Below are 18821 nucleotides of genomic sequence, written 5' to 3'. Positions count from 1 at the left end.
TGCTCACCTGAGTGGGTTATGCTCAGAGCAGTTTCTTCTCAACTATATAGTTATATAGACTTGAGAAAGACGCAAGTATCAGTATTGAAATGTGTTGTCCGCTCTCACTGTAGCTCATTTTAATCGTTGTATTTCATGTATTTATACTTATAAACCAAGGTCCCTCAATTCAGGAATCGGGACCCCCACACTAGATTCTGATGTTCTTGCCACTCTTAGAATCTTCCTCGGTCGCTTTTGGATTGGGTTTATCTCAAGAGACAAAAAAAAAAAGTTATGGTACAAAAATATTTTTTTCACAAATATTTTTATTTTATTGAGATAAAAAATAAAAGAGCAGACAGAATACCTATTGGAGCGCAAAGCTTACATTAACCCCTTCCTTTCCTGGTGAATTCTTTATGTATTTTTTTCTCCTCACTTTCTAAAATCCATAGCTTTTTTTTTTTTAATGAGGTTCTATTTTTTTGTGGAATGAGTTGTAGTTTACATTCATGCCCTTCAATTTACCTTATGGCAAAGCCAGTGTGAAAAGGTTCCACAGGTGTGCTGTCCTCCTAGGGGCTATATAGGAGAAAACATTGTTTTATTCCAGTGTGCACTGTAGGGAGAGAGGCTGGAACCAGTCATTTAGGCCATAACTAGTCACGGCTCTCTGCCTGTCAGTGCGCTCTGCAAGGATGATTGACAGGCAAAGCGGCTTCTAGCAGGTCTTTTTGACCAAATAACTAGTTCCTGCCTCTCTCCCTGCAGTGCTCGCCGGAATAAAACATTTTCTCCTATATACCCCCCTAGGAGGATGGCACACTAAGTATGGTAGAGAACACTTTAGCAGCTCTATTAGGAGCTTATAACAGTGTTATACTACTGACCGGCTTCCTTTAAAGGAGAAGTCTGACGATTTATAAAATCCGGCAGCCGGCAGGGGGGGAATTTGATAATAAGTACTAACTTACCTCTCCCCGTGTCTGCGGCGAGTGGCGGGACCGCCCGGGATCTCTGGCGCTGACATGTCACACACCGGCTTATGGACTGGCCGCTCAGCCAGTCAGTGAATGGGGTGGGATGCCGCTCCAGTTACTGATTGGCTGACCAGCCAGTCCATCACGTCATGACGTCATTGCAAATCAGGGGAAAATGCCTTCTGGCGGGGGTCCCGGGCCAGTCCTGCCACTTACCACGGGCACGGGGGGAGGTAAGATTGTACTTTTCAATTTCACCCTTGCCAGCTTTTATAAATCGCCAGACTTCTCCTTTAAGTGATAGCAACAGTTAAAGGGGTATTTTAGCCAAGAGTCTGATCACAGGGACCTCCTGTTGGAACGGCCTGGTCCTTGCAGGAACGCTGCCCTCCCATAGCCAGTGAACGGAGCAGTGAGGTGCATACGTGACCACCGTGACATTTTAAAGTGAACATGGCAGCCTGTTCTTGAAATCATGGGTTGCTCCAGCAGTCGTACCCCCCCCCCCGACCACCACCACAATCAGACGCCTATTTCACATCCTGTGGGTATAACTTTCATAGGTTAGCACACCCCTTTAAGCAATTATTGGTTGCTATGGGCAACAGCCCTTTCCCTTCCAAGGCTTATAATAGCTCTCCATGGAGATAGCCTTTCTTTGACCCTGAAGTATAGAGACAGCTGAGAATAAGGAATGAGACAGCACTGTGTAAATACAATCTGTTTATTGGTGACACCTTCACAGGAAGCTGACAGGAGTCTATTGTACAGCTGGGTTTCTCAATTTGTGGCTGTTGCAAAACTACAACTCCCAGAATGCCCTGGCCGACTCTCCAATTGTCGCAAAACTACGATTCCCAGCATGCCCTGACACCTGCCCCTACATGCTGCAGCAACTGGAGAGCCACAAAGTACATGAACACCACAGTGAGGCTCCATTACAGAAGCAATAGGGAAGCTCTCCGCCGTTTCCGTGGTTACAGCAGGCCGTCGCGCCCGGATGACGTCACTGCGCCCGTGTTGTGATGTCCGGGACTGACTGAAATCAATGATGGGGACGAGTAATGATTCCGAGGTGAAGGGCCACAGCGGCGGAGAGGAGGACGGGGACCCCGGAGACCGGACATCTCCGGTTAGTATGATAATAAGGCAGGCCCGGGAGGACAGGAAATCGCACCATAGACGCGGCTGTACGAGTGTGAAGCCGCTGTGTGTGCACAGGAACCTGACTGATGGTCTCTGCGTTTACTATCCGACCTGCTATAGTGCCCACAGGTTTATATAGGGCAGCAGTCAGTGTGGGTGCTGTGACATATGGACGCACTTAAAGGGGGATTCCAGCCCATAATACTGACAGAATAGGGTATGGTGTCTGATCTGGGGGACCCCTGTGATCTCAAGAACATATTCTGAGCACAGGGGGGCTAGAGGATGGACCCCCTCCTCATGATCAAACACAGGTTAGAATCCAGGGCATTGTGATTGGTAGCCTCAACCTGTGGCACTCCAACTACAACTCCCAGCATGCCCTGACAGCCTTCAGCATGCCGGGAGTTGAGCCACAGGTTGGGGAATACACCTTTAAAGGGCTACCCCAACACTACAAGTTATGGTCAGTAAGTCGATTGTTTGGACGTCCCATAGATAGAGAAGAATAGACAGGACTTCTATTTAAGCTGACAGCTTGTGTTTAGGAGAGGCCATTAGTGTTAGGCAGACTTCACACCTGCATTTAAAAAAAAAAAAAAAAAAAAAAAAACTTCTGATAAGTCATAGCGACATGTCAGAGGTTTGTATCGGTCGGGGTCCGGGTGCTGATACCCCCGCTTTTCACTAGAACAAATGAAGAGGCAGATGCGCTCAGCTGTGCCCGCTCTGTCCCTTCTTCTCTGCTATAAACTTGTAATACGAATAATCTGCGTTGTAATGGGAGCCTATGGAACTTCAGGTATACAGAATATCCATAGGCTCCCATTATAATTCTGTATTGCATTAGCAGTTACAGCCGAAATAAAGGGGAAGAGAGCGGAGGCTGCTGGGCGTGTCTGCCCCTTCATTCTAGAGATCAGCGGGGGGATCAGCACCCGGATCCCGACTGATACAAACTACTAAAATGTCAGAAGTTTTTTTTTTTTTTTTTAAATGATCGTTACACTTTAAAGTCATTGGGGTCTATCAGCTGCAGATGTTGTGCACTAGACCTCCTAGACTTTTCTTATACAGTGGTGCCTTGGATTACGAGCATAATTCGTTCCGGGACCGTGCTTGTAATCCAAATCTGCTCTTAAACCAAAGCAAAATTTCCCATAAGAAATCATAGAAATGCAAACAATTGGTTCCACACCCCAAAATAATGATTTATTATTCTGAATAACAGGTAAATCTAATGAAACAAACATTCAGAAACAGCAGAATATGTGATATTATAAGTTACTGTACAGTAATGAGGAGGATGGGAAACACAAGGACGGACAGAGACTGCAGGGAGCATGAAGGAATGAGCAGGACAGATGTGGGTACTGTATAGCAGCGCTCTCTGTCCGGGGAGAGAGGGGTTACCGCTATGAAGAGATTACCCCCACAGTCCTGTCCCCTGATGTAGGCCCCAGCCTGAAGTGGATCTGCTATGATTTGGAAGGTGAGGGAGACTTCCTGGGTCAGAGTACAGGGCTGTAGACCCCGCTATGCAGACCATGCCCCTCCCCCACTCCCCCTCCCACCCAGCACAGGGAGCTCTTAAACCAAAGCAATGCTCTTAAACCAAGTCACAATTTTTAAAAACTGTGAGCTCTTAAACCAAAACGCTCTTAAACCAAGTTACTCTTAAACCAAGGTAACACTGTAGTTGTTTTACTACAGTGACCGAACAAAGAACGCAGCCTTAAAGGAGTTTTCTGATCACATAGGACTTATTTATTTATTTATTTATTTATTTAAATAGTGGGGTGGATATAATAATAATAAAAAAAAGCATACTCACCTGTCTTGGCTTCGCATGTGACATCTTCTGGCTGCCGCTCATCATTGCCCTCGCTACTTCCAGGACGTAGTAGTGACAGACAGTCAGTGGCTGCGATGTGATGTGAATGGCTAAGGAAACCATCACTACAATAAGCTGGGGGCCAGAAGTTATCACAGGGGAGGAGATATAGGAGTACAAATTTTTTTTGTTTGTTTTTTCATAGCGACCCAAGCACCATTTAAATTTATATGTATTTCCTGAAAGGCCTTTCAGGTAAGAAAAAAATCTCTTAAAGCTAGGAGCAGCATAAAAAAGAATATTTAAGCAGAAGTAATGGTGCGTTTACACAGACAGATTTATCTGGCAGATTTTGGAAGCCAAAGCCAGGAATGGATTTGAAAAGAGGAAAAATCTCAGTCTTTCCTTTATGACATGTTCCCTGTTTATAGTCTGTTCCTTGCTTTGGCTTCAAAAATCTGTCAGATAAATTTGTCTGTGTAAACGCACCATTAGTTGTTGCTTTATGTATCCTGCATGGGGAATTCTGTGAAGAGAAAACCAAAAAGTACCAGAATTGCCGTTGATAGTCACATAATGTCCCAAAGAATATGGATTAAAAAGTCTGATAAATCCCCAAATAATACCAGTATAATCTACAGATCACTGAGTTAACGAGTGAGCCCTTATACAGCTGTGTGGATAGAAAAGTAAGGAAAAAAAGGTGAGAAGAAAGGAATTTTTATTAAAAAAAAAAAAAAAAAAGTTTTACAATTTTTTTAACAGTAGTAAAACATAACAAAAACAAAAACTTCAATAAAAACTATCTGATAAAAAAATAAATAAAAACGACATATGTTGGTATGATTAGGATCTGATGCACAGAATAAAGATAACTTGTCAGTTTTACCACATAGTCAATCGATTCAAAAAAGAACCCCACTACCAGAATTATTTTAAAAAATATATTAAAATAAGTTAAAATATAAGTACCGGCATTGTGTTTTCCATTCATTTTTCCCCACATTTCTTTCTTTCTTTCTTTATTTATTTATTTATTAATTTTGCATTACCTGAAGGCTGCTAATAAAAAGTACATTGGGTCCCGCAAAATACAAGCCCTGATACAGCTGTTAGTGGCAAAATAAAAGTTATGGGAAGGAGAAATTAAGACAAGTAAAGGTCCATTTACACAGAAAAATTATCTGACAGATTATCAGCCAAAGATTTGAAGCCAAAGCCAGAAACAGGCTATAAACAGAGATCAGGTCATAAAGGAAAGCCTGAGATTTTTCCTCTTTTTAAATCCATTCCTGGCTTTGGCTCCAAATCTTTAGCAGATAATCTGCCAAATAATCTTTCTGTGTAAATGGACTCTAAGCAACATTGTCATCATCCATAAACAATTTTAAATGCGACTTGGACTGCATTAATATTAAAAAAAAAAAAAGCGTGTATACTCACCTGCCCTGATATCGCACCACTGCGTTCCAAAGACACCCAGGCCCTGCTGCCCTCCCCTTCCACTCCTGCCCCTACAGAATATGCCTACCTAGCCAGTCACTGACTGGGTTAATGCTTCTGTCTGTGATTGGTGTTGGGTATTTCCTACAGGGACAACACAGGGACTTGGGTCAGGGGATCAGGGCAGGTGAGTATGCTCTTTTTTTTTTCTTTTATTTATGCACCTTGACTCAATTTTATAAATTTATATAGCCCCTATAAGAAGTTAAATTGTTTACATGCATCATACATGATACTGGGATATTTCCTAAGGTCTCATTGATCTACCTTTCACTTGCAGAGTCCATGGAATATTATGATCAAGCATCGGCAAGTGCAGCGTAGGGGGCGCCGTGCTCATGTCGCAGTCAGGTAGGCTTCCTGCTGGGTCTCTAGCAGTAGTTCAGTATTGTCCATACATTTCTTTCAGTTTAGTTTACGTATTCTGTTTGATTGGCAGTTTCACCGACCCGGCCGTCTCCATGGATCTGCTGCGTGCGGTTCTGCAGCCGAGCATCAATAAGGATATCCAAGAGGTTTTTGATAAATATATGAAGGTAAAGATGGTCTGTGTCATGTCTGCAGTTTTCCTATCCTAAAGCTTCACTGCAATTGCAAAACTACAACTCCCACCATGTCCTAAAAACCTGCAGCTGTCTTAGTATGATGGGAGATGTAGTTTTGCAACAGTTGAAGAGGAATGGGTCGAGAAACACTTGGGGCCAGGGTTACTGGCGAGCCATAATATGGCTTGTATCTTGAATGAAGGGGTCCGCGTGCCCTTGCACATTTGTGGTCCTGACCTTGCTGCGGGTCCGTGGCTCCAGGTGGAATAACAGATGTGTGACTGTAGTCTTATACTGATGCTGTCTATCTACTGGTGTCACATGTCTCTATAATGCTAGTAGGGATGGTTGGAAAAAAAAAATATATATATATATTAAAAAAAATTTAAAGGCGTGCTCCTGCAAATATCTTATCTTTTTCTTTCAAAACAACTTGTTTCAGAAAGTTATATAAAATTGTAATTTACTTCTATTTAAAGATCTCAAGTCCTTCAGCTGCTGTATGTCCTGCAGGAAGTGATGTATTCTTTCCAGTCTGGAGAGGAGTAGAGGTTTTTTATCGGGATTTGCTACTGCTGTGTACAGTTCCTGACATGGGCAGAGATGGCAGCAGAGAGCACTGTGTCAGACTGGAAAGAATCCACCACTTTCTGCAGGGCATATAGCAGCTGATAAGTACTGGAAGACTTGAGATCTTTAAATAGAAGTAAATTACACATTTATATAACTTTCTGACACCAGTTGATTTAAAAGAAAAACGAAAAAAATTTCACTGTATAACCCTTTTATGCTAAAAGCAACTGTCGGAGCTAGATCAGCTCCCTGTTAGTAGGTCACCCCCCGGCTTATATGGATGTGCGCTATTATGGAGACGTCCCCTTAGACTGAGAGAGGTTTAAAGGGGTTATCCAGTGCTACAGAAACATGGGTACTTTCTTTCAGAGACAACACGACTCTTGTCTCCAGTTCCGGTGCGGTTTGCAATTAAGCTCCATTCACTTCAATGGAACTGAGCAGCAAAACCCCACCCAACGTGGAGACAAGAGCGGTGCTGTCTCTGGAAGAAAGTGGCCATGTTTTTGTAGCGCTGAATAACCCCTCTAATGTTGAGGACACGCTGGATAACTTATGTGGTGTTCCTTTGTGTTATTCCTAGTTCTTTCAGAAAGCTGCAATAAATGTGAGAGATAATGTCGGGCATCAAGTGGATCCAGAACAGCTGATACAAGAGGCTTGTTGCAATTGCCTGGAGCAGGTACTGTATAAAGTCATTCTGGTTAATCCATCAGACCTGCATACTACTACTATTACTACTAACCACCATCCTCTTCCCTTATGTAGGCAAAGGTACTTTTTACAGACCGAAACAAAGCAGTAGCAAAATCAGTGTTAGAGACCACCGGTATAAAGGTAAGATGGAGTAGGTAAAGCCAGTCTTCATATACTGAGGTGCTAAAAGTGAGGTCAGGAATTAGAAAATACAGCACTACTTTTGTCTGGTATTGTATTATTGTGTAAATTGGGCAGAAATGTAATACCAGCTGCACCCCAGCAGGTGGCAGAAGCGATGCTGTTATCCAGCTTTATGATTGATGGATAAACCATCAATATTTCCCCATGGTGGGACTATTAAAGGATTATCTTATCTTAGATTGTTTGGGGTCTGACTCCTAGCACACCTTGGCAGTCAGGTTTTTAAAGGCTCTGTGCCTCCTCTTTAATGTTTCCTGCAGCTTATACTTAAATCCCTGTATTTTTGTAGCAGCGGTGCATGGTCCTGCAGCATTGCCTCATTGACTTGATTGCGCTGCCGCTACTATATGTACAGCAAGCAGCAGTAAAGAGGCAGCGGCATTGCTTCAAACAGGTGATTGGCAGGGTCGGCATCGGATTTACAAAGCTGATTCACTAATCAATCTATAGCATAATACATAGCATATCCCAAGCTGGTTTTAAAGGGGTTTTCCAGGATTAGAAAAAGCACAGTTACCATCTTACAAAAACAGTGCCGCCCCTGTCCTCAGAATGTGTGTGATATGACAATTCAGCTCCATTCACTTCAATGGAACTAGGCTGAAAAACCCCACACCCAACCTGAGGACAAAAGCCGTGCTGTTTCTGGAAGAAAGCAGCCATGTTTTTTAAAACCTGGACAAGTAAATTGCAGCTGTCGTTCTCAGCTGTCGATATATGAGGCGCCACTGTACAGCACTGACCATGCGATTTAGTGAGATCTAGAGTTCTGCTATGATTTACAGCAGTTCACTGTTGTAAAGTTATACAAGAAGAAAATGTCATATCCACCTGGCCGGGAGCTGGACTCATCTTTTTTTCCACTGTTGTAAACCAAAGTAAATTTCTTGGGCCAATGTGTCTCCGCCCCTATTATGCCACACCACGCCCACTTTTTTAAATGAACAGTCACACTTTTTTGCTAACTGAGCATTGTGCAGGCGTAAAGGAAAACTAAATCCCCCTGTATGATATTATTACTCAGTATAAAATGGAACCTTAGGCTGCATTCCCACGTTCCGTGATCCTGACGGATCACGGACGTGGAATGCATGTACCAGAGTCCCCCCACGCCCGGACAGCATCTGTAATTAGATGCTGGGAGCGGGGGAGACTGTATTCATGTAATGAATCAGCCGCGCAGTGCTGTTACTATGAATGCAGCCTTAGCTGTTCTTTAGTTTATTACAACTATGTAAATTGATTATTTTTCCGAGCAGAAAAAATCCCTGTGGTTAAACTGACTTTCGTAATCCTCTTTTATGGGACACACTGTGCAGAATGACAGAATGACATTTTCTTACAGCTCTGCCCTGTTCTGTCCCTCTGTTGTTCCTCTTGGAGATATAGGAATACACTGGTAGCTGGGCTTTGCCTTGTCAATAGGATGTGTCCACACACTCTTAGGGTATTATTACACGGCCCGATAATAACTGTAAACAAGCGACGATCTGCTAGATCAGCGCTCGTTTACTGGGCCTATTACACAGTCTGATAATCGTTTAACAAGGGCTGCATGGACATCATTACCGATGTCCTTGCAGCCCTTGCTTAAACTTTATATATTACCTATCCATGGTCCAGGGATCCTCTTGCGGTCTGCTTCTCCCCGGGCCCCGCGTGCTGCAGCTTCAGAGCGTCCTGACTTAGCATGTAAATTGTCAGCCGCCAGCCGCGCATTGCTAATAAGTGTAGCGATGCACTGTCGGTGCCCGACAATGATAGGTATATCCTATATCAACAATCAGCCAATGATCGTTGTCATCGGCTGATTGTTGTGTTTCTTACACGGAACGATAATCGGCCAATTATCGTTTCATTTAATAGGACCCTTACAGCACTGATCAGATGGGGTCAGACAATGCTCCGTTCACAGTCTGATATCCTTCCAACAGGAATAACAGCACAATGCAGGTTGTAAGAACACATGATATCATGATGAGTAAGGGCTGGTAGTAAATCAGACCTCCCAGGGGAGCTGATGCTCTTCCTTTTAAGTGCAGAAAACTATTTTATAGCATTTCTCACAATCCACATTTCTGTATTCTGTTTGGCATTTCAGAGATCGAGAATAGAGGATGAGTCATCTCTGCGGAGGAGTCCAGTGCCCAAAAAGGTAGTAAACAACCCTGTGAGGTCACTAATATGTATTCAATACAAGCAGAGCTCTAAAGCATCATGTGTGTATTACAGAGAAAGGGGCGCCCCCCGGGACAAAGCTCTCTATATGAGAGGAATTCCTCCGGACTTACATAGTGAGTATAAATCTCATCCCCACCCTCTCTACATCAGATGTGGGCCTGATGCCCTAGCAGCTCTCTTCTCTTGGGGTCTCCATTATGCAGCTACTTGTCTGTCACCCCACAACATGGGGGAGTATTTTTCTGCCATATAGACATCAAGAATTGAGTGACCAGATGCATGGACAGACTTGCATTTAGGAGATTCTTGAATCTTACCCAGAGCCAGGTCTTAAAGCGACTCTGTACCCACAATCTGACACCCCCCCCCCCCCAAACCACTTGTACCTTCGGATAGCTGCTTTTAATCCAAGATCTGTCCTGGGGTCCGTTCAGCAGGTGATGCAGTTATTGTCCTAAAAAACAACTTTTAAACTTGCAGCCCTGTGTCAAATTGGTGTGGCCTAGAGTACCTGTTCCCTAGGCCTGCACCGCCTCTCCATCCCTCCTCACCATTAGGAAGGCCCCTGGGCAGGATTTCTCCTAATCATCACTGTGCACAGGACCCTAATGATCCAGCACATGTGCAGTGTTCAGACAAGTGATGATTAGGAGAAATCCTTTTAGGGGGATTACTAGTGATGGAGATGGCAGTGAGGAGGGATGGAGAAGCATTGCAGGCCTAGGACACAGACACTCTAGGCCATGGCCATTTGGCACAGGGCTGCAAGTTTAAAAGTTGTTTTTTTTATGACAATAACTGCATCACCTTCTAAACGGACCCCAGGACAGATCTTGGATTAAAGCAGCTATCTGTTAGTACAAGCAGTTTGGGGGGCAGATTGCGGGTACAGAATCGCTTTAAGAAGTCGGTAGTGTTTTGTGGACTATCTAGTATACAAAAAACGAATGATCTTACATGGTCCTAACATTTACATGGAACGACTAAACCATTTGTTCTGCTCTTTTTCCAGTGTAAAACCCAAGGCTGGTGATCTTATCCGACGTGAGGGGCCAAAGGTATAGAGTGTATGGAGGATGAGCTATACACATGTTCTGCAGGTGGAGTAGAGAGACCCCTGGGCAGGCAGAGTAGGCTGGTGTAATAACGCTGCGCAGTGGAGTACATAGACATCTGTGCTGAGGGATCATGTCTTCTATTGCTTTCTTATAGGAGGTACCACATTAAAGGAAAGCCCCAATTATACAGATTCTGTTTTAGATTGAAGTAACTTGAAGGGAAAATGAATTGATGATCTGTCCTCAGAATCTGATCAGTGGGGGTGCTAATATCTGGCACAGCCACTTTTCATTACGACACCCTAGCATTCATTGTGAACGATACCAACTCCGCTCCGTGCAGTGCCACGGCATAACGTATGTATGCATCTTCCATGCCAATATTGGATGTTCAGAATCTTCTCTAAGAATCGTAGAGACATAAAAAGTTTGTTATTGGTTGCCAACTGATCACAGATCACTGCTCTCCCTGTAGCCGGAACCCCCACCAGTTCCATAGATGGCAGGCATCTGTCCAATTGATGTGGGTCCTACCTCCTGGACCTGCACCTATCGCAAGATCTAGGGCCCCGTGGCCCCTGGATGTGATCATGAATTCACAAATAACATAAGAGATTACATAGAGATTAGAGAGAGTTCCACTAGCTACACTGTTTGCTGAGCTGCTATTGATGTTAATAGAAGGATTGTGTAGAACAGTTGCCTCACTGGTTTCAGCTTCTGGACCACCCCTAGTCTTCACACGCAGGCCTACGAGGGCTGTTACAGGTCCAAAAGATGGGATCCTCATCTATCATACATGAATGGCATATCCTGGTGCCATAAATGTCCAGAATGCAATACCCCTTTAACTCTTTGACTGACCATGTTGCCATCACTCAATACATTTTGAACATGTTCCATGAAATGTATCTATCGTCATAAGTTACCTACTGTTCATTTTATTATAGTGGGATCCGGCAAGACTGACAGAGACGACTAACTTTGTGCTGGGATCGCGGGCTAATAAGTAAGAACAACGGCTTCATAGATTATGTGTGATTGTAACTATATATATATATATATATATATATATATATATATATATATATACACACACACAGGCTGTCTCCAAAGTAAGGAAACCCCCATATAAACTGAAAACCTCAAACCTCATGTGAAGGTGAAACCTGTTAGGCTAAATCACTAACATGGTGGTGGCCATCCTAAATGTGTCATCTTGCATTCAACAGTTTTTAGTTTTAAATGGGAAGGTCAGTGTGTGACATCTCGGCAACAGAACCTGTTTCTCAGAATTTGGCAAGAGGTTTGGCAGCTGCACTGTGAGTAATAGGAGACGGGTTTGGGTGGAGATGGTTAAAACCTTCTGTGATGAAATGTGGGATTTGGAAATAAAGCCACCATTCACATTGCTTAGTTATAATAAAAAAATCACTTTTAGGCCTTATTCACACATCCTGTAAAATTGTCAGTGGTCCCAGATCTGCGAACACAGACAATTTTAAATCCTGTGTGTTCATTCATACCATCCGTTCCGTGATCATTGCCGCAAAAAAATAGGACCAGTAATAGTGGGGATGCAGGCACGGATGCTGCTGTCACCACTCCCATCTCCCCCGTTCCTGTCACCGCTCCCATCTCCCCTGCTCCTGTCACCGCTCCCATTTCCCCCGCTCCTGTCACCGCTCCCATTTCCCCCGCTCCTGTCACCGCTCCCATCTCCCCCGCTCCTGTCTCTCCCCGCTCCTGTCACCTGCTCCCATTTCCCCCGCTCCTGTCACCTGCTCCCATCTCCCCCGCTCCTGTCACCTGCTCCCATTTCCCCCGCTTCTGTCACCTGCTCCCATTTCCCTCGTTCCTGTCACCGCTCCCATTTCCCCCGCTCCTGTCACCGCTCCCATTTCCCCTGCTCCTGTCACCTGCTCCCATCTCCCCCGCTCCTGTCACCTGCTCCCATCTCCCCAGCTCCTGTCACTGCTCCCATCTCTCCCGCTCCTGTCACCGCTCCCATCTCTCCCACTCCTGTCACCGCTCCCATCTCCCCCGCTCCTGTCACTTGCTCCCATTTCCCCCGCTCCTGTCACCGCTCCCATCTCTTCCCCGCTCCTGTCACCGTTCCCATCTCCCCCGCTCCTGTCACCTGCTCCCATTTCCCCCGCTCCTGTCACCGCTCCCATTTCCCCCGCTCCTGTCACCGCTCCTGTCTCTCCTCGCTCCTGCCACCTGCTCCCATTTCCCCCGCTCCTGTCACCGCTCCCATTTCCCCGCTCCTGTCACCTGCTCCCATTTCCCCCGCTCCTGTCACCTGCTCCCATTTCCCCCGCTCCTGTCACCGCTCCCATCTCCCCCGCTCCCATCTCCCCCGCTCCCATCTCCCCCGCTCCTGTCACCGCTCCTGTCTCTCCTCGCTCCTGTCACCTGCTCCCATTTCCCCCGCTCCTGTCACCGCTCCCATTTCCCCCGCTCCTGTCACCGCTCCCATCTCCCCCGCTCCTGTCACCCCTCCCGTCTCTCCCCGCTCCTGTCACCTGCTCCCATTTCCCCCGCTCCTGTCACCTGCTCCCATTTCCCCCGTTCCTGTCACCTGCTCCCATTTCCCCCGCTCCTGTCACCTGCTCCCATTTCCCCCGCTCCTGTCACCACTCCCATCTCCCCCGCTCCTGTCACCGCTCCCATCTCCCCCGCTCCTGTCACCGCTCCCATCTCCCCCGCTCCTGTCACCGCTCCCATCTCTCCCACTCCTGTCACCTGCTCCCATTTCCCCCGCTCCTGTCACCTGCTCCCATCTCCCCCGCTCCTGTCACCTGCTTCCTTCTCTTCCCCGCTCCTGTCACCTGCTCCCTTCTCTTCCCCGCTCCTGTAACCTGTTCTCTTCCCGGCTCCCATCTCTCCCCAGCTGCTGTCACTGCTCCCCCAACCCAACGCATCTAAACAGATGCAAGACTGTTTTTAACGGAGTGGATAAAATCTGTGTAAAACACTGGACATGTGAATGAGGCCGTAGGCTATCACACGCTCTGTCTGGACGGCTGTCTTCTGTTAATTACGGTATTTGTGGCCATAATTGAGAAAAGATAGCCGTCTTTTCATTGCAAAATGACTGCCGTCCATAAAGAAGGCAGAAAAAAATAAATTTTGGGAACATTGCCTTAGCCTAGGAACTAACAATGTTATGTGAACATGAAGCCCACTACTTCTCTCCCACATTGATGTATTTTACACCAGCCTTCCCATTTAAAAAAAAAAAAATATTTGAATGCATAACGGCAAATTCAAGATGGCCACACTTTGGTGACTTGGCCTCTAATAGGCCTCTCCTTACCCCACAGCTTCCATTACTATTAGAGGGCAGGGATTTGGTGGTTTCTGGGAAGTTCCATGGTTTCTTCTGTGCCTTGCTGTTCCCTGGAGCAACCGGAGAGAAGATGCTTGCCTGACCTGTTTCCATGTTGCTGTGGGTCACCGCTCTTGTTTTGTTTTTTCCATCTGGTGACATCTTGCTTAAAAAAAAATATAACAACCACCAGTATTCAAATGCTGAGCGCTCATCTCTCAAATTAACTGCTTTCACAAAGTCATATACATTTGTAACTTCTATTTAAAAAATTCCAGTACTTATCAGTAGGGATGGTCCGAACCGAGTTTGGTTCGGGTTCGTACGAACCCGAACCCTCGGTAATGATTCCCGCTGTCTGCCCGCTCCGTGGAGCGGGCGGATCCAGCGGGAGGACCGCCTGGAAAACTGGGATACAGCCATAGCCATACCCTCTATCCCAGTTTTCCAGGCGTTCCTCCCGCTGTATCCGCCCGCTCCACGGAGCGGGCAGACAGCGGGAATCTGCTGCTGAGCATTCGGGTTCATACGAACCCGAACCTCGGCAGGTTCGGACCATCCCTACTTATCAGCTGCTGTATGTCCTGCAGGAAATGTTGTTTTCTTTTCAGTCTGACACAGTTCTCTCTGCTGACATTTCTGGCTGAGACAGGAACTGTCCAGAGCAGTAGCAAATTCCCATAGAAAACCTCTCCTGCTCTGGACAGTTCCTGTCTCAGCCAGAGATGGCAGCAGAGAGCACTGTGTCAGACTGAAAAGAAAACATTTACTGCAGGACATACAGCAGCTGATAAGTTTGGGAAGACTTGAGATTTTTAAATAGAAGTAATTTACAAACCTATATAACTTTCTGAAACCAGTTGATTAGTTGATTTGAAAGAAAAAGATTTAAATTGGACAACCCCTTTAAAATAAATATATATATTAAGTGTCACTGTCATTTCAAAATCGGGCCGGGTCTGAGTGTTCACAACTGTACCAATCGCCAAGAGAAGACCATGCTGCTCTCCCCGCTCTGTGTTAGAAAAAGAGTCAGGCTTATATTGGGAATCTATGGATCACAACTTTTTTTTCCCCCCTTACACTGTGCTGCAGCGCATCTTCTCCCGATAGGGATTGGTACAGGTGTGAACACTCAGACCCAGGCCAATGTCTCTATGACATCAGAAGTTTTTCCAAATGACCCTTTAAGCGGGGCTTTACCTGTGTTTTCTGTTCTCTCTTTTAGGGCTTTAGGAATGGGAGGGACCAGGGGAAGGATCTATTTGAAACACCCAGAGCTCTTTAAGGTATGTTAATCATGAGTGGTAGATATATGAATCCATACCAGATCCTGCTAACGTCAGCCAGATGTTACAGGTGAGATATGCCGTACAGACAGGGAGATAAAGCTCCATTGTAGAGAATTATAGAAAGAAATAGAAATACTTTTTTTTTTTTTCCATGTTAGCTATTTGTCTGGTGCATTACATCTCACACAAGGTTCGGCAGCTGGTCATCCACTCAAGTTCTTAGGGGCCTATTCCACAGAGTGATAATTGGCCCGATTCGGCCAATTATAATTATCACTCTGTGGAATAGAGACAACGATCAGCCGATGATTGTGTCATCGGCTGATCGTTTATTTAGGTTCAAACCTAAAATCATCAGGCACCGACTGCATCGCTGCGTGGAATAGCGATGCACGGCGGGCGACCAACATTTCCACAAGCATCCTGCTTTACCTAGCATGTTGCAGGTGTTACTGCCGCGGCCAGTGATTGGCTGAGCGGTCTGTCAGCTCAGACTGGCCGCACCGAAGCTGCTGCTGCACGCGGGACCTGGAGGAAGAGGAGCGCAGGAGAAGCCCTGCAACATATGTAGGTAAAGTATGGTGTTTTGAACAAGGGCTGCAAGGACATTGGTAACGATGTCCTTGCAGCCCTCGCTAAACGATTATCGGGCCGTGTAATAGGCCCAGTAAACGCTGATCTAGCAGATCGACGCTCGTTTACATTATTGATCAGGCCCCCATCGGCCCGTGGAATAGGACCCTTATAACTACTGATGACTTTGAATGTCAGCCTGTATAATGTATATGTCATCTGAGGGCACTGTGGAAGCTTAATCATGATCATGTCATTATGGAAGGAACTCTACATAGTAACTGTCTCATTGTATTGCAGTATACGGTTGATCCCCAAGACAAGCAGTGGTTGTCAGAAAAACAGTACATGAGAGCCACAGGTGGTAAAATGGTGCGTATGGGTAACATCTGTGCTCCCTGCCCACATCCCTCCTTGTGGTGCACTAGAGGGAGATACAAACGCTTACACTTATGTTCTGTGTGTCATAGGTCTATCTGCTCTTGGAAGAAGATATCCTTGATTTGTCAGATTCAGATGAATACAGGTACAGGAACAACAAGTGTCAAGGCCTTTTATTCTGCCAGATGCCAATATAGTGTGTATAAATGACATAACATCAATCCCTTAAAGGGGCCATCCGGAGAGCAGAGAGGGTGCTGCCTCTTCTGCTCTCTGGTGCTGCCCTTCCTTTCTCTGACCTTCTTGGATGATAACTAGACGAGAGGGGGGCGCTATTGGACATTGCGTGCAGGCGTGATTGTGCCCACAACATGGACCTTCCCCCCCTTTTGTCTCGCAAGTTATCATCTAAGAAAGCCACAGGGAGGAAGTGGAGCGCTGGAGTGCAGAAGGGGTAGGATCTTTTATACTGTCCAGATAACCATTAGTACCCCTGTTTATAGTGTGTTAGGGGCCTTAGTTTACAGAATTGTGTTCTTGTGATTTTGTACAATAAACCCCTCATGGGTGTCCCATACTGCCCTTAACCCCTTAAAGTCCAGGCCTGTGTGGGTACAGGTATTCTTATCTAGACAAGATATGCCCTAGCCACAGAGGTCGCATTGGGGTCTGATAGCTGGGGTTCCCCACAATCTCAAGTATCAGGACCGAGAAATCACTGCTAAATGGAGCTGTGGGCCACACATGGATAGGGCATAACTTGTCCAGATGGGAAAACCGTTTAAGGGTAGCTTCACACGTACCGTATCGCAGCGGATTTTTCAGTGCGGATTTAGTGCGGAAAATCAGCTGTGATACGGTACGTGTGAAGCTACCCTGTAGGGTTTTTTTATATGGCATGCCTGGATTGTTTTACCATTGCCTCATCAAGTCAGACCAGTGAGATATAGGGATTCTCTCGACAATCGCTTAGATCACGAGGATTGACACAGAAACTAAGCAGAAACTGTCCTCCAGGGTCACATGTCTCATTTCCATACAGGAAAGCTTTGGTTTTGAAGGGGCAGGGATCTAATAAAACGGCCATTTAGTGTACAGCGGTGCCTTTGATTACGAACATAATTTGTTCTAGGACCGTGCTTGTAATCCAAATCCACTCTTATACCAAAGCAAATTTTCCCATTAGAAATTACTGATATGCAGACAATTAGTTCCACGACCCAATCAGCATGTGGTGTATAATGTATAGTATGTGCATAAACCTGATAACACAGCAGCAGTTTGTAGATACAGGATGGAACTGCAGATCCCCATAATGGAGAGGATGGGAAACATAAGGACTGACAGAGACTGCAGGGAGTATGAAGGAATGAGCAGGACAGATGTGGGCACAGTATAGCAGCACTCTCTGTCCGGGGAGAGAGGGGTTACAGCTATGGAGAGATTACTTCCACAGTCCTGTCCCCTGATGCAAGCCCCAGCCTGAAGTGGATCTGCTATGATTTGGAAGGTGAGGGAGACTTCCTGGGTCAGAGTACAGTGCTGTAGACCCCGCTATGCAGACCATGCCCCTTCCCCACTCCCCCTCCCACCCAGTACAGGGAGCTCTTAAACCAAAGCAATGCTCTTAAACCAAGTCACAATTTTGAAAAACTGTGAGCTCTTAAACCAAAGCTCTCTTAATCCAAGTTACTCTTACACCAAGGTATTATTTATATTCTTTATACATATTGTTCTTGTTATTTTCCAGAGACTGCAAGGAGCTGCGGTTGGATGAGCTGAAGCCGTTCAGTGCTCCTCCATGGATGATCGAGAAGATGAGAAAGTATATGGAGCATGTGAGGACAGAGCAGGAGTAGCTGACTCTCGCTAGCCGTCTCTCCCCGCGTCTATAGAGTCTTAGAATGCTTTGTACCACCCAGGAATTGTATAATAAAACATGGCCGACTACTGAGGAACCAAACCTGACAGTATGGTGCTTTCTGCAGACTGTTCCCAAACCTCACCGTCTCTATCTCCATGCTTTGTATCTCCGTACAGTATAATAAATATCATCCTCTGTGTTACTGCTCCGTACTCCTCTTTTACTAGTAGAGATGTACATGCAAATGACCAGCCGGGGGCGCCGACATGTAACTACAGCTCTGCTGGAGTCATCTTAAAGGATCTAAAACTAACGTCCATTATGCACCTTTAGGTGTCCCTGTCATTATAAAAAATCTTGTGACATGTTGAAAGTTTTAATGGGTTGAAGTGTTGAGACACCACCACCACCAAAGTTCCTATATTTCTGAACACCTGTGCCAGCACCTTAAATCTACAGGGAGAACTTGACTTTTTAACCATATTAATGTGTAGCTGTTGTTTAATTTTTTTTTTTGGCAAAAATCAATAGTCCCGCGATTTTAAAGGAGAAGTCCGGCCAAAAATATTTTTTTATATGTTATTTCTGATGGAAAGTTATACAATTTTCTAATGTACATAAATTATGAAAAATGCTCATATACTGCTATAGGTGTAGTAGCTGGGTTATATGGCT

The 18821-nt window shown here is 45.4% G+C and overlaps 1 protein-coding gene across 1 annotated transcript; it reads left to right on the top strand.

The window, feature by feature from the left end:
• The first annotated feature begins 1850 nt into the window (after positions 1 to 1850).
• On the top strand, positions 1851 to 18348 carry DNTTIP1 (deoxynucleotidyltransferase terminal interacting protein 1). The gene is made up of 13 exons (XM_069951765.1): positions 1851 to 2094; positions 5726 to 5796; positions 5885 to 5981; positions 7147 to 7245; positions 7332 to 7400; positions 9565 to 9618; positions 9696 to 9757; positions 10657 to 10702; positions 11653 to 11711; positions 15265 to 15325; positions 16202 to 16273; positions 16372 to 16427; positions 18033 to 18348. The coding sequence occupies exons 1-13, from the start codon at positions 2011 to 2013 to the stop codon at positions 18139 to 18141; spliced, it is 939 nt and encodes a 312-aa protein (XP_069807866.1). The 5' UTR covers positions 1851 to 2010; the 3' UTR covers positions 18142 to 18348.
• Positions 18349 to 18821: the final 473 nt, after the last annotated feature.

Source organism: Dendropsophus ebraccatus, chromosome 14 (assembly GCF_027789765.1).
Source record: "Dendropsophus ebraccatus isolate aDenEbr1 chromosome 14, aDenEbr1.pat, whole genome shotgun sequence".
Lineage (NCBI taxonomy): Eukaryota > Metazoa > Chordata > Amphibia > Anura > Hylidae > Dendropsophus > Dendropsophus ebraccatus.
This window is presented reverse-complemented; position numbering and strand designations above follow the sequence as displayed.

Coding starts and splice junctions, on each gene's coding strand:
- DNTTIP1 (XM_069951765.1), top strand. CDS start 2,011: ATGATGGGGACGAGTAATGATTCCGAGGTGAAGGGCCACAGCGGCGGA. Junction 5,982..7,146: donor TTTTTGATAAATATATGAAG/GTAAAGATGGTC, acceptor TGTTATTCCTAG/TTCTTTCAGAAAGCTGCAAT. Junction 15,326..16,201: donor AACACCCAGAGCTCTTTAAG/GTATGTTAATCA, acceptor ATTGTATTGCAG/TATACGGTTGATCCCCAAGA.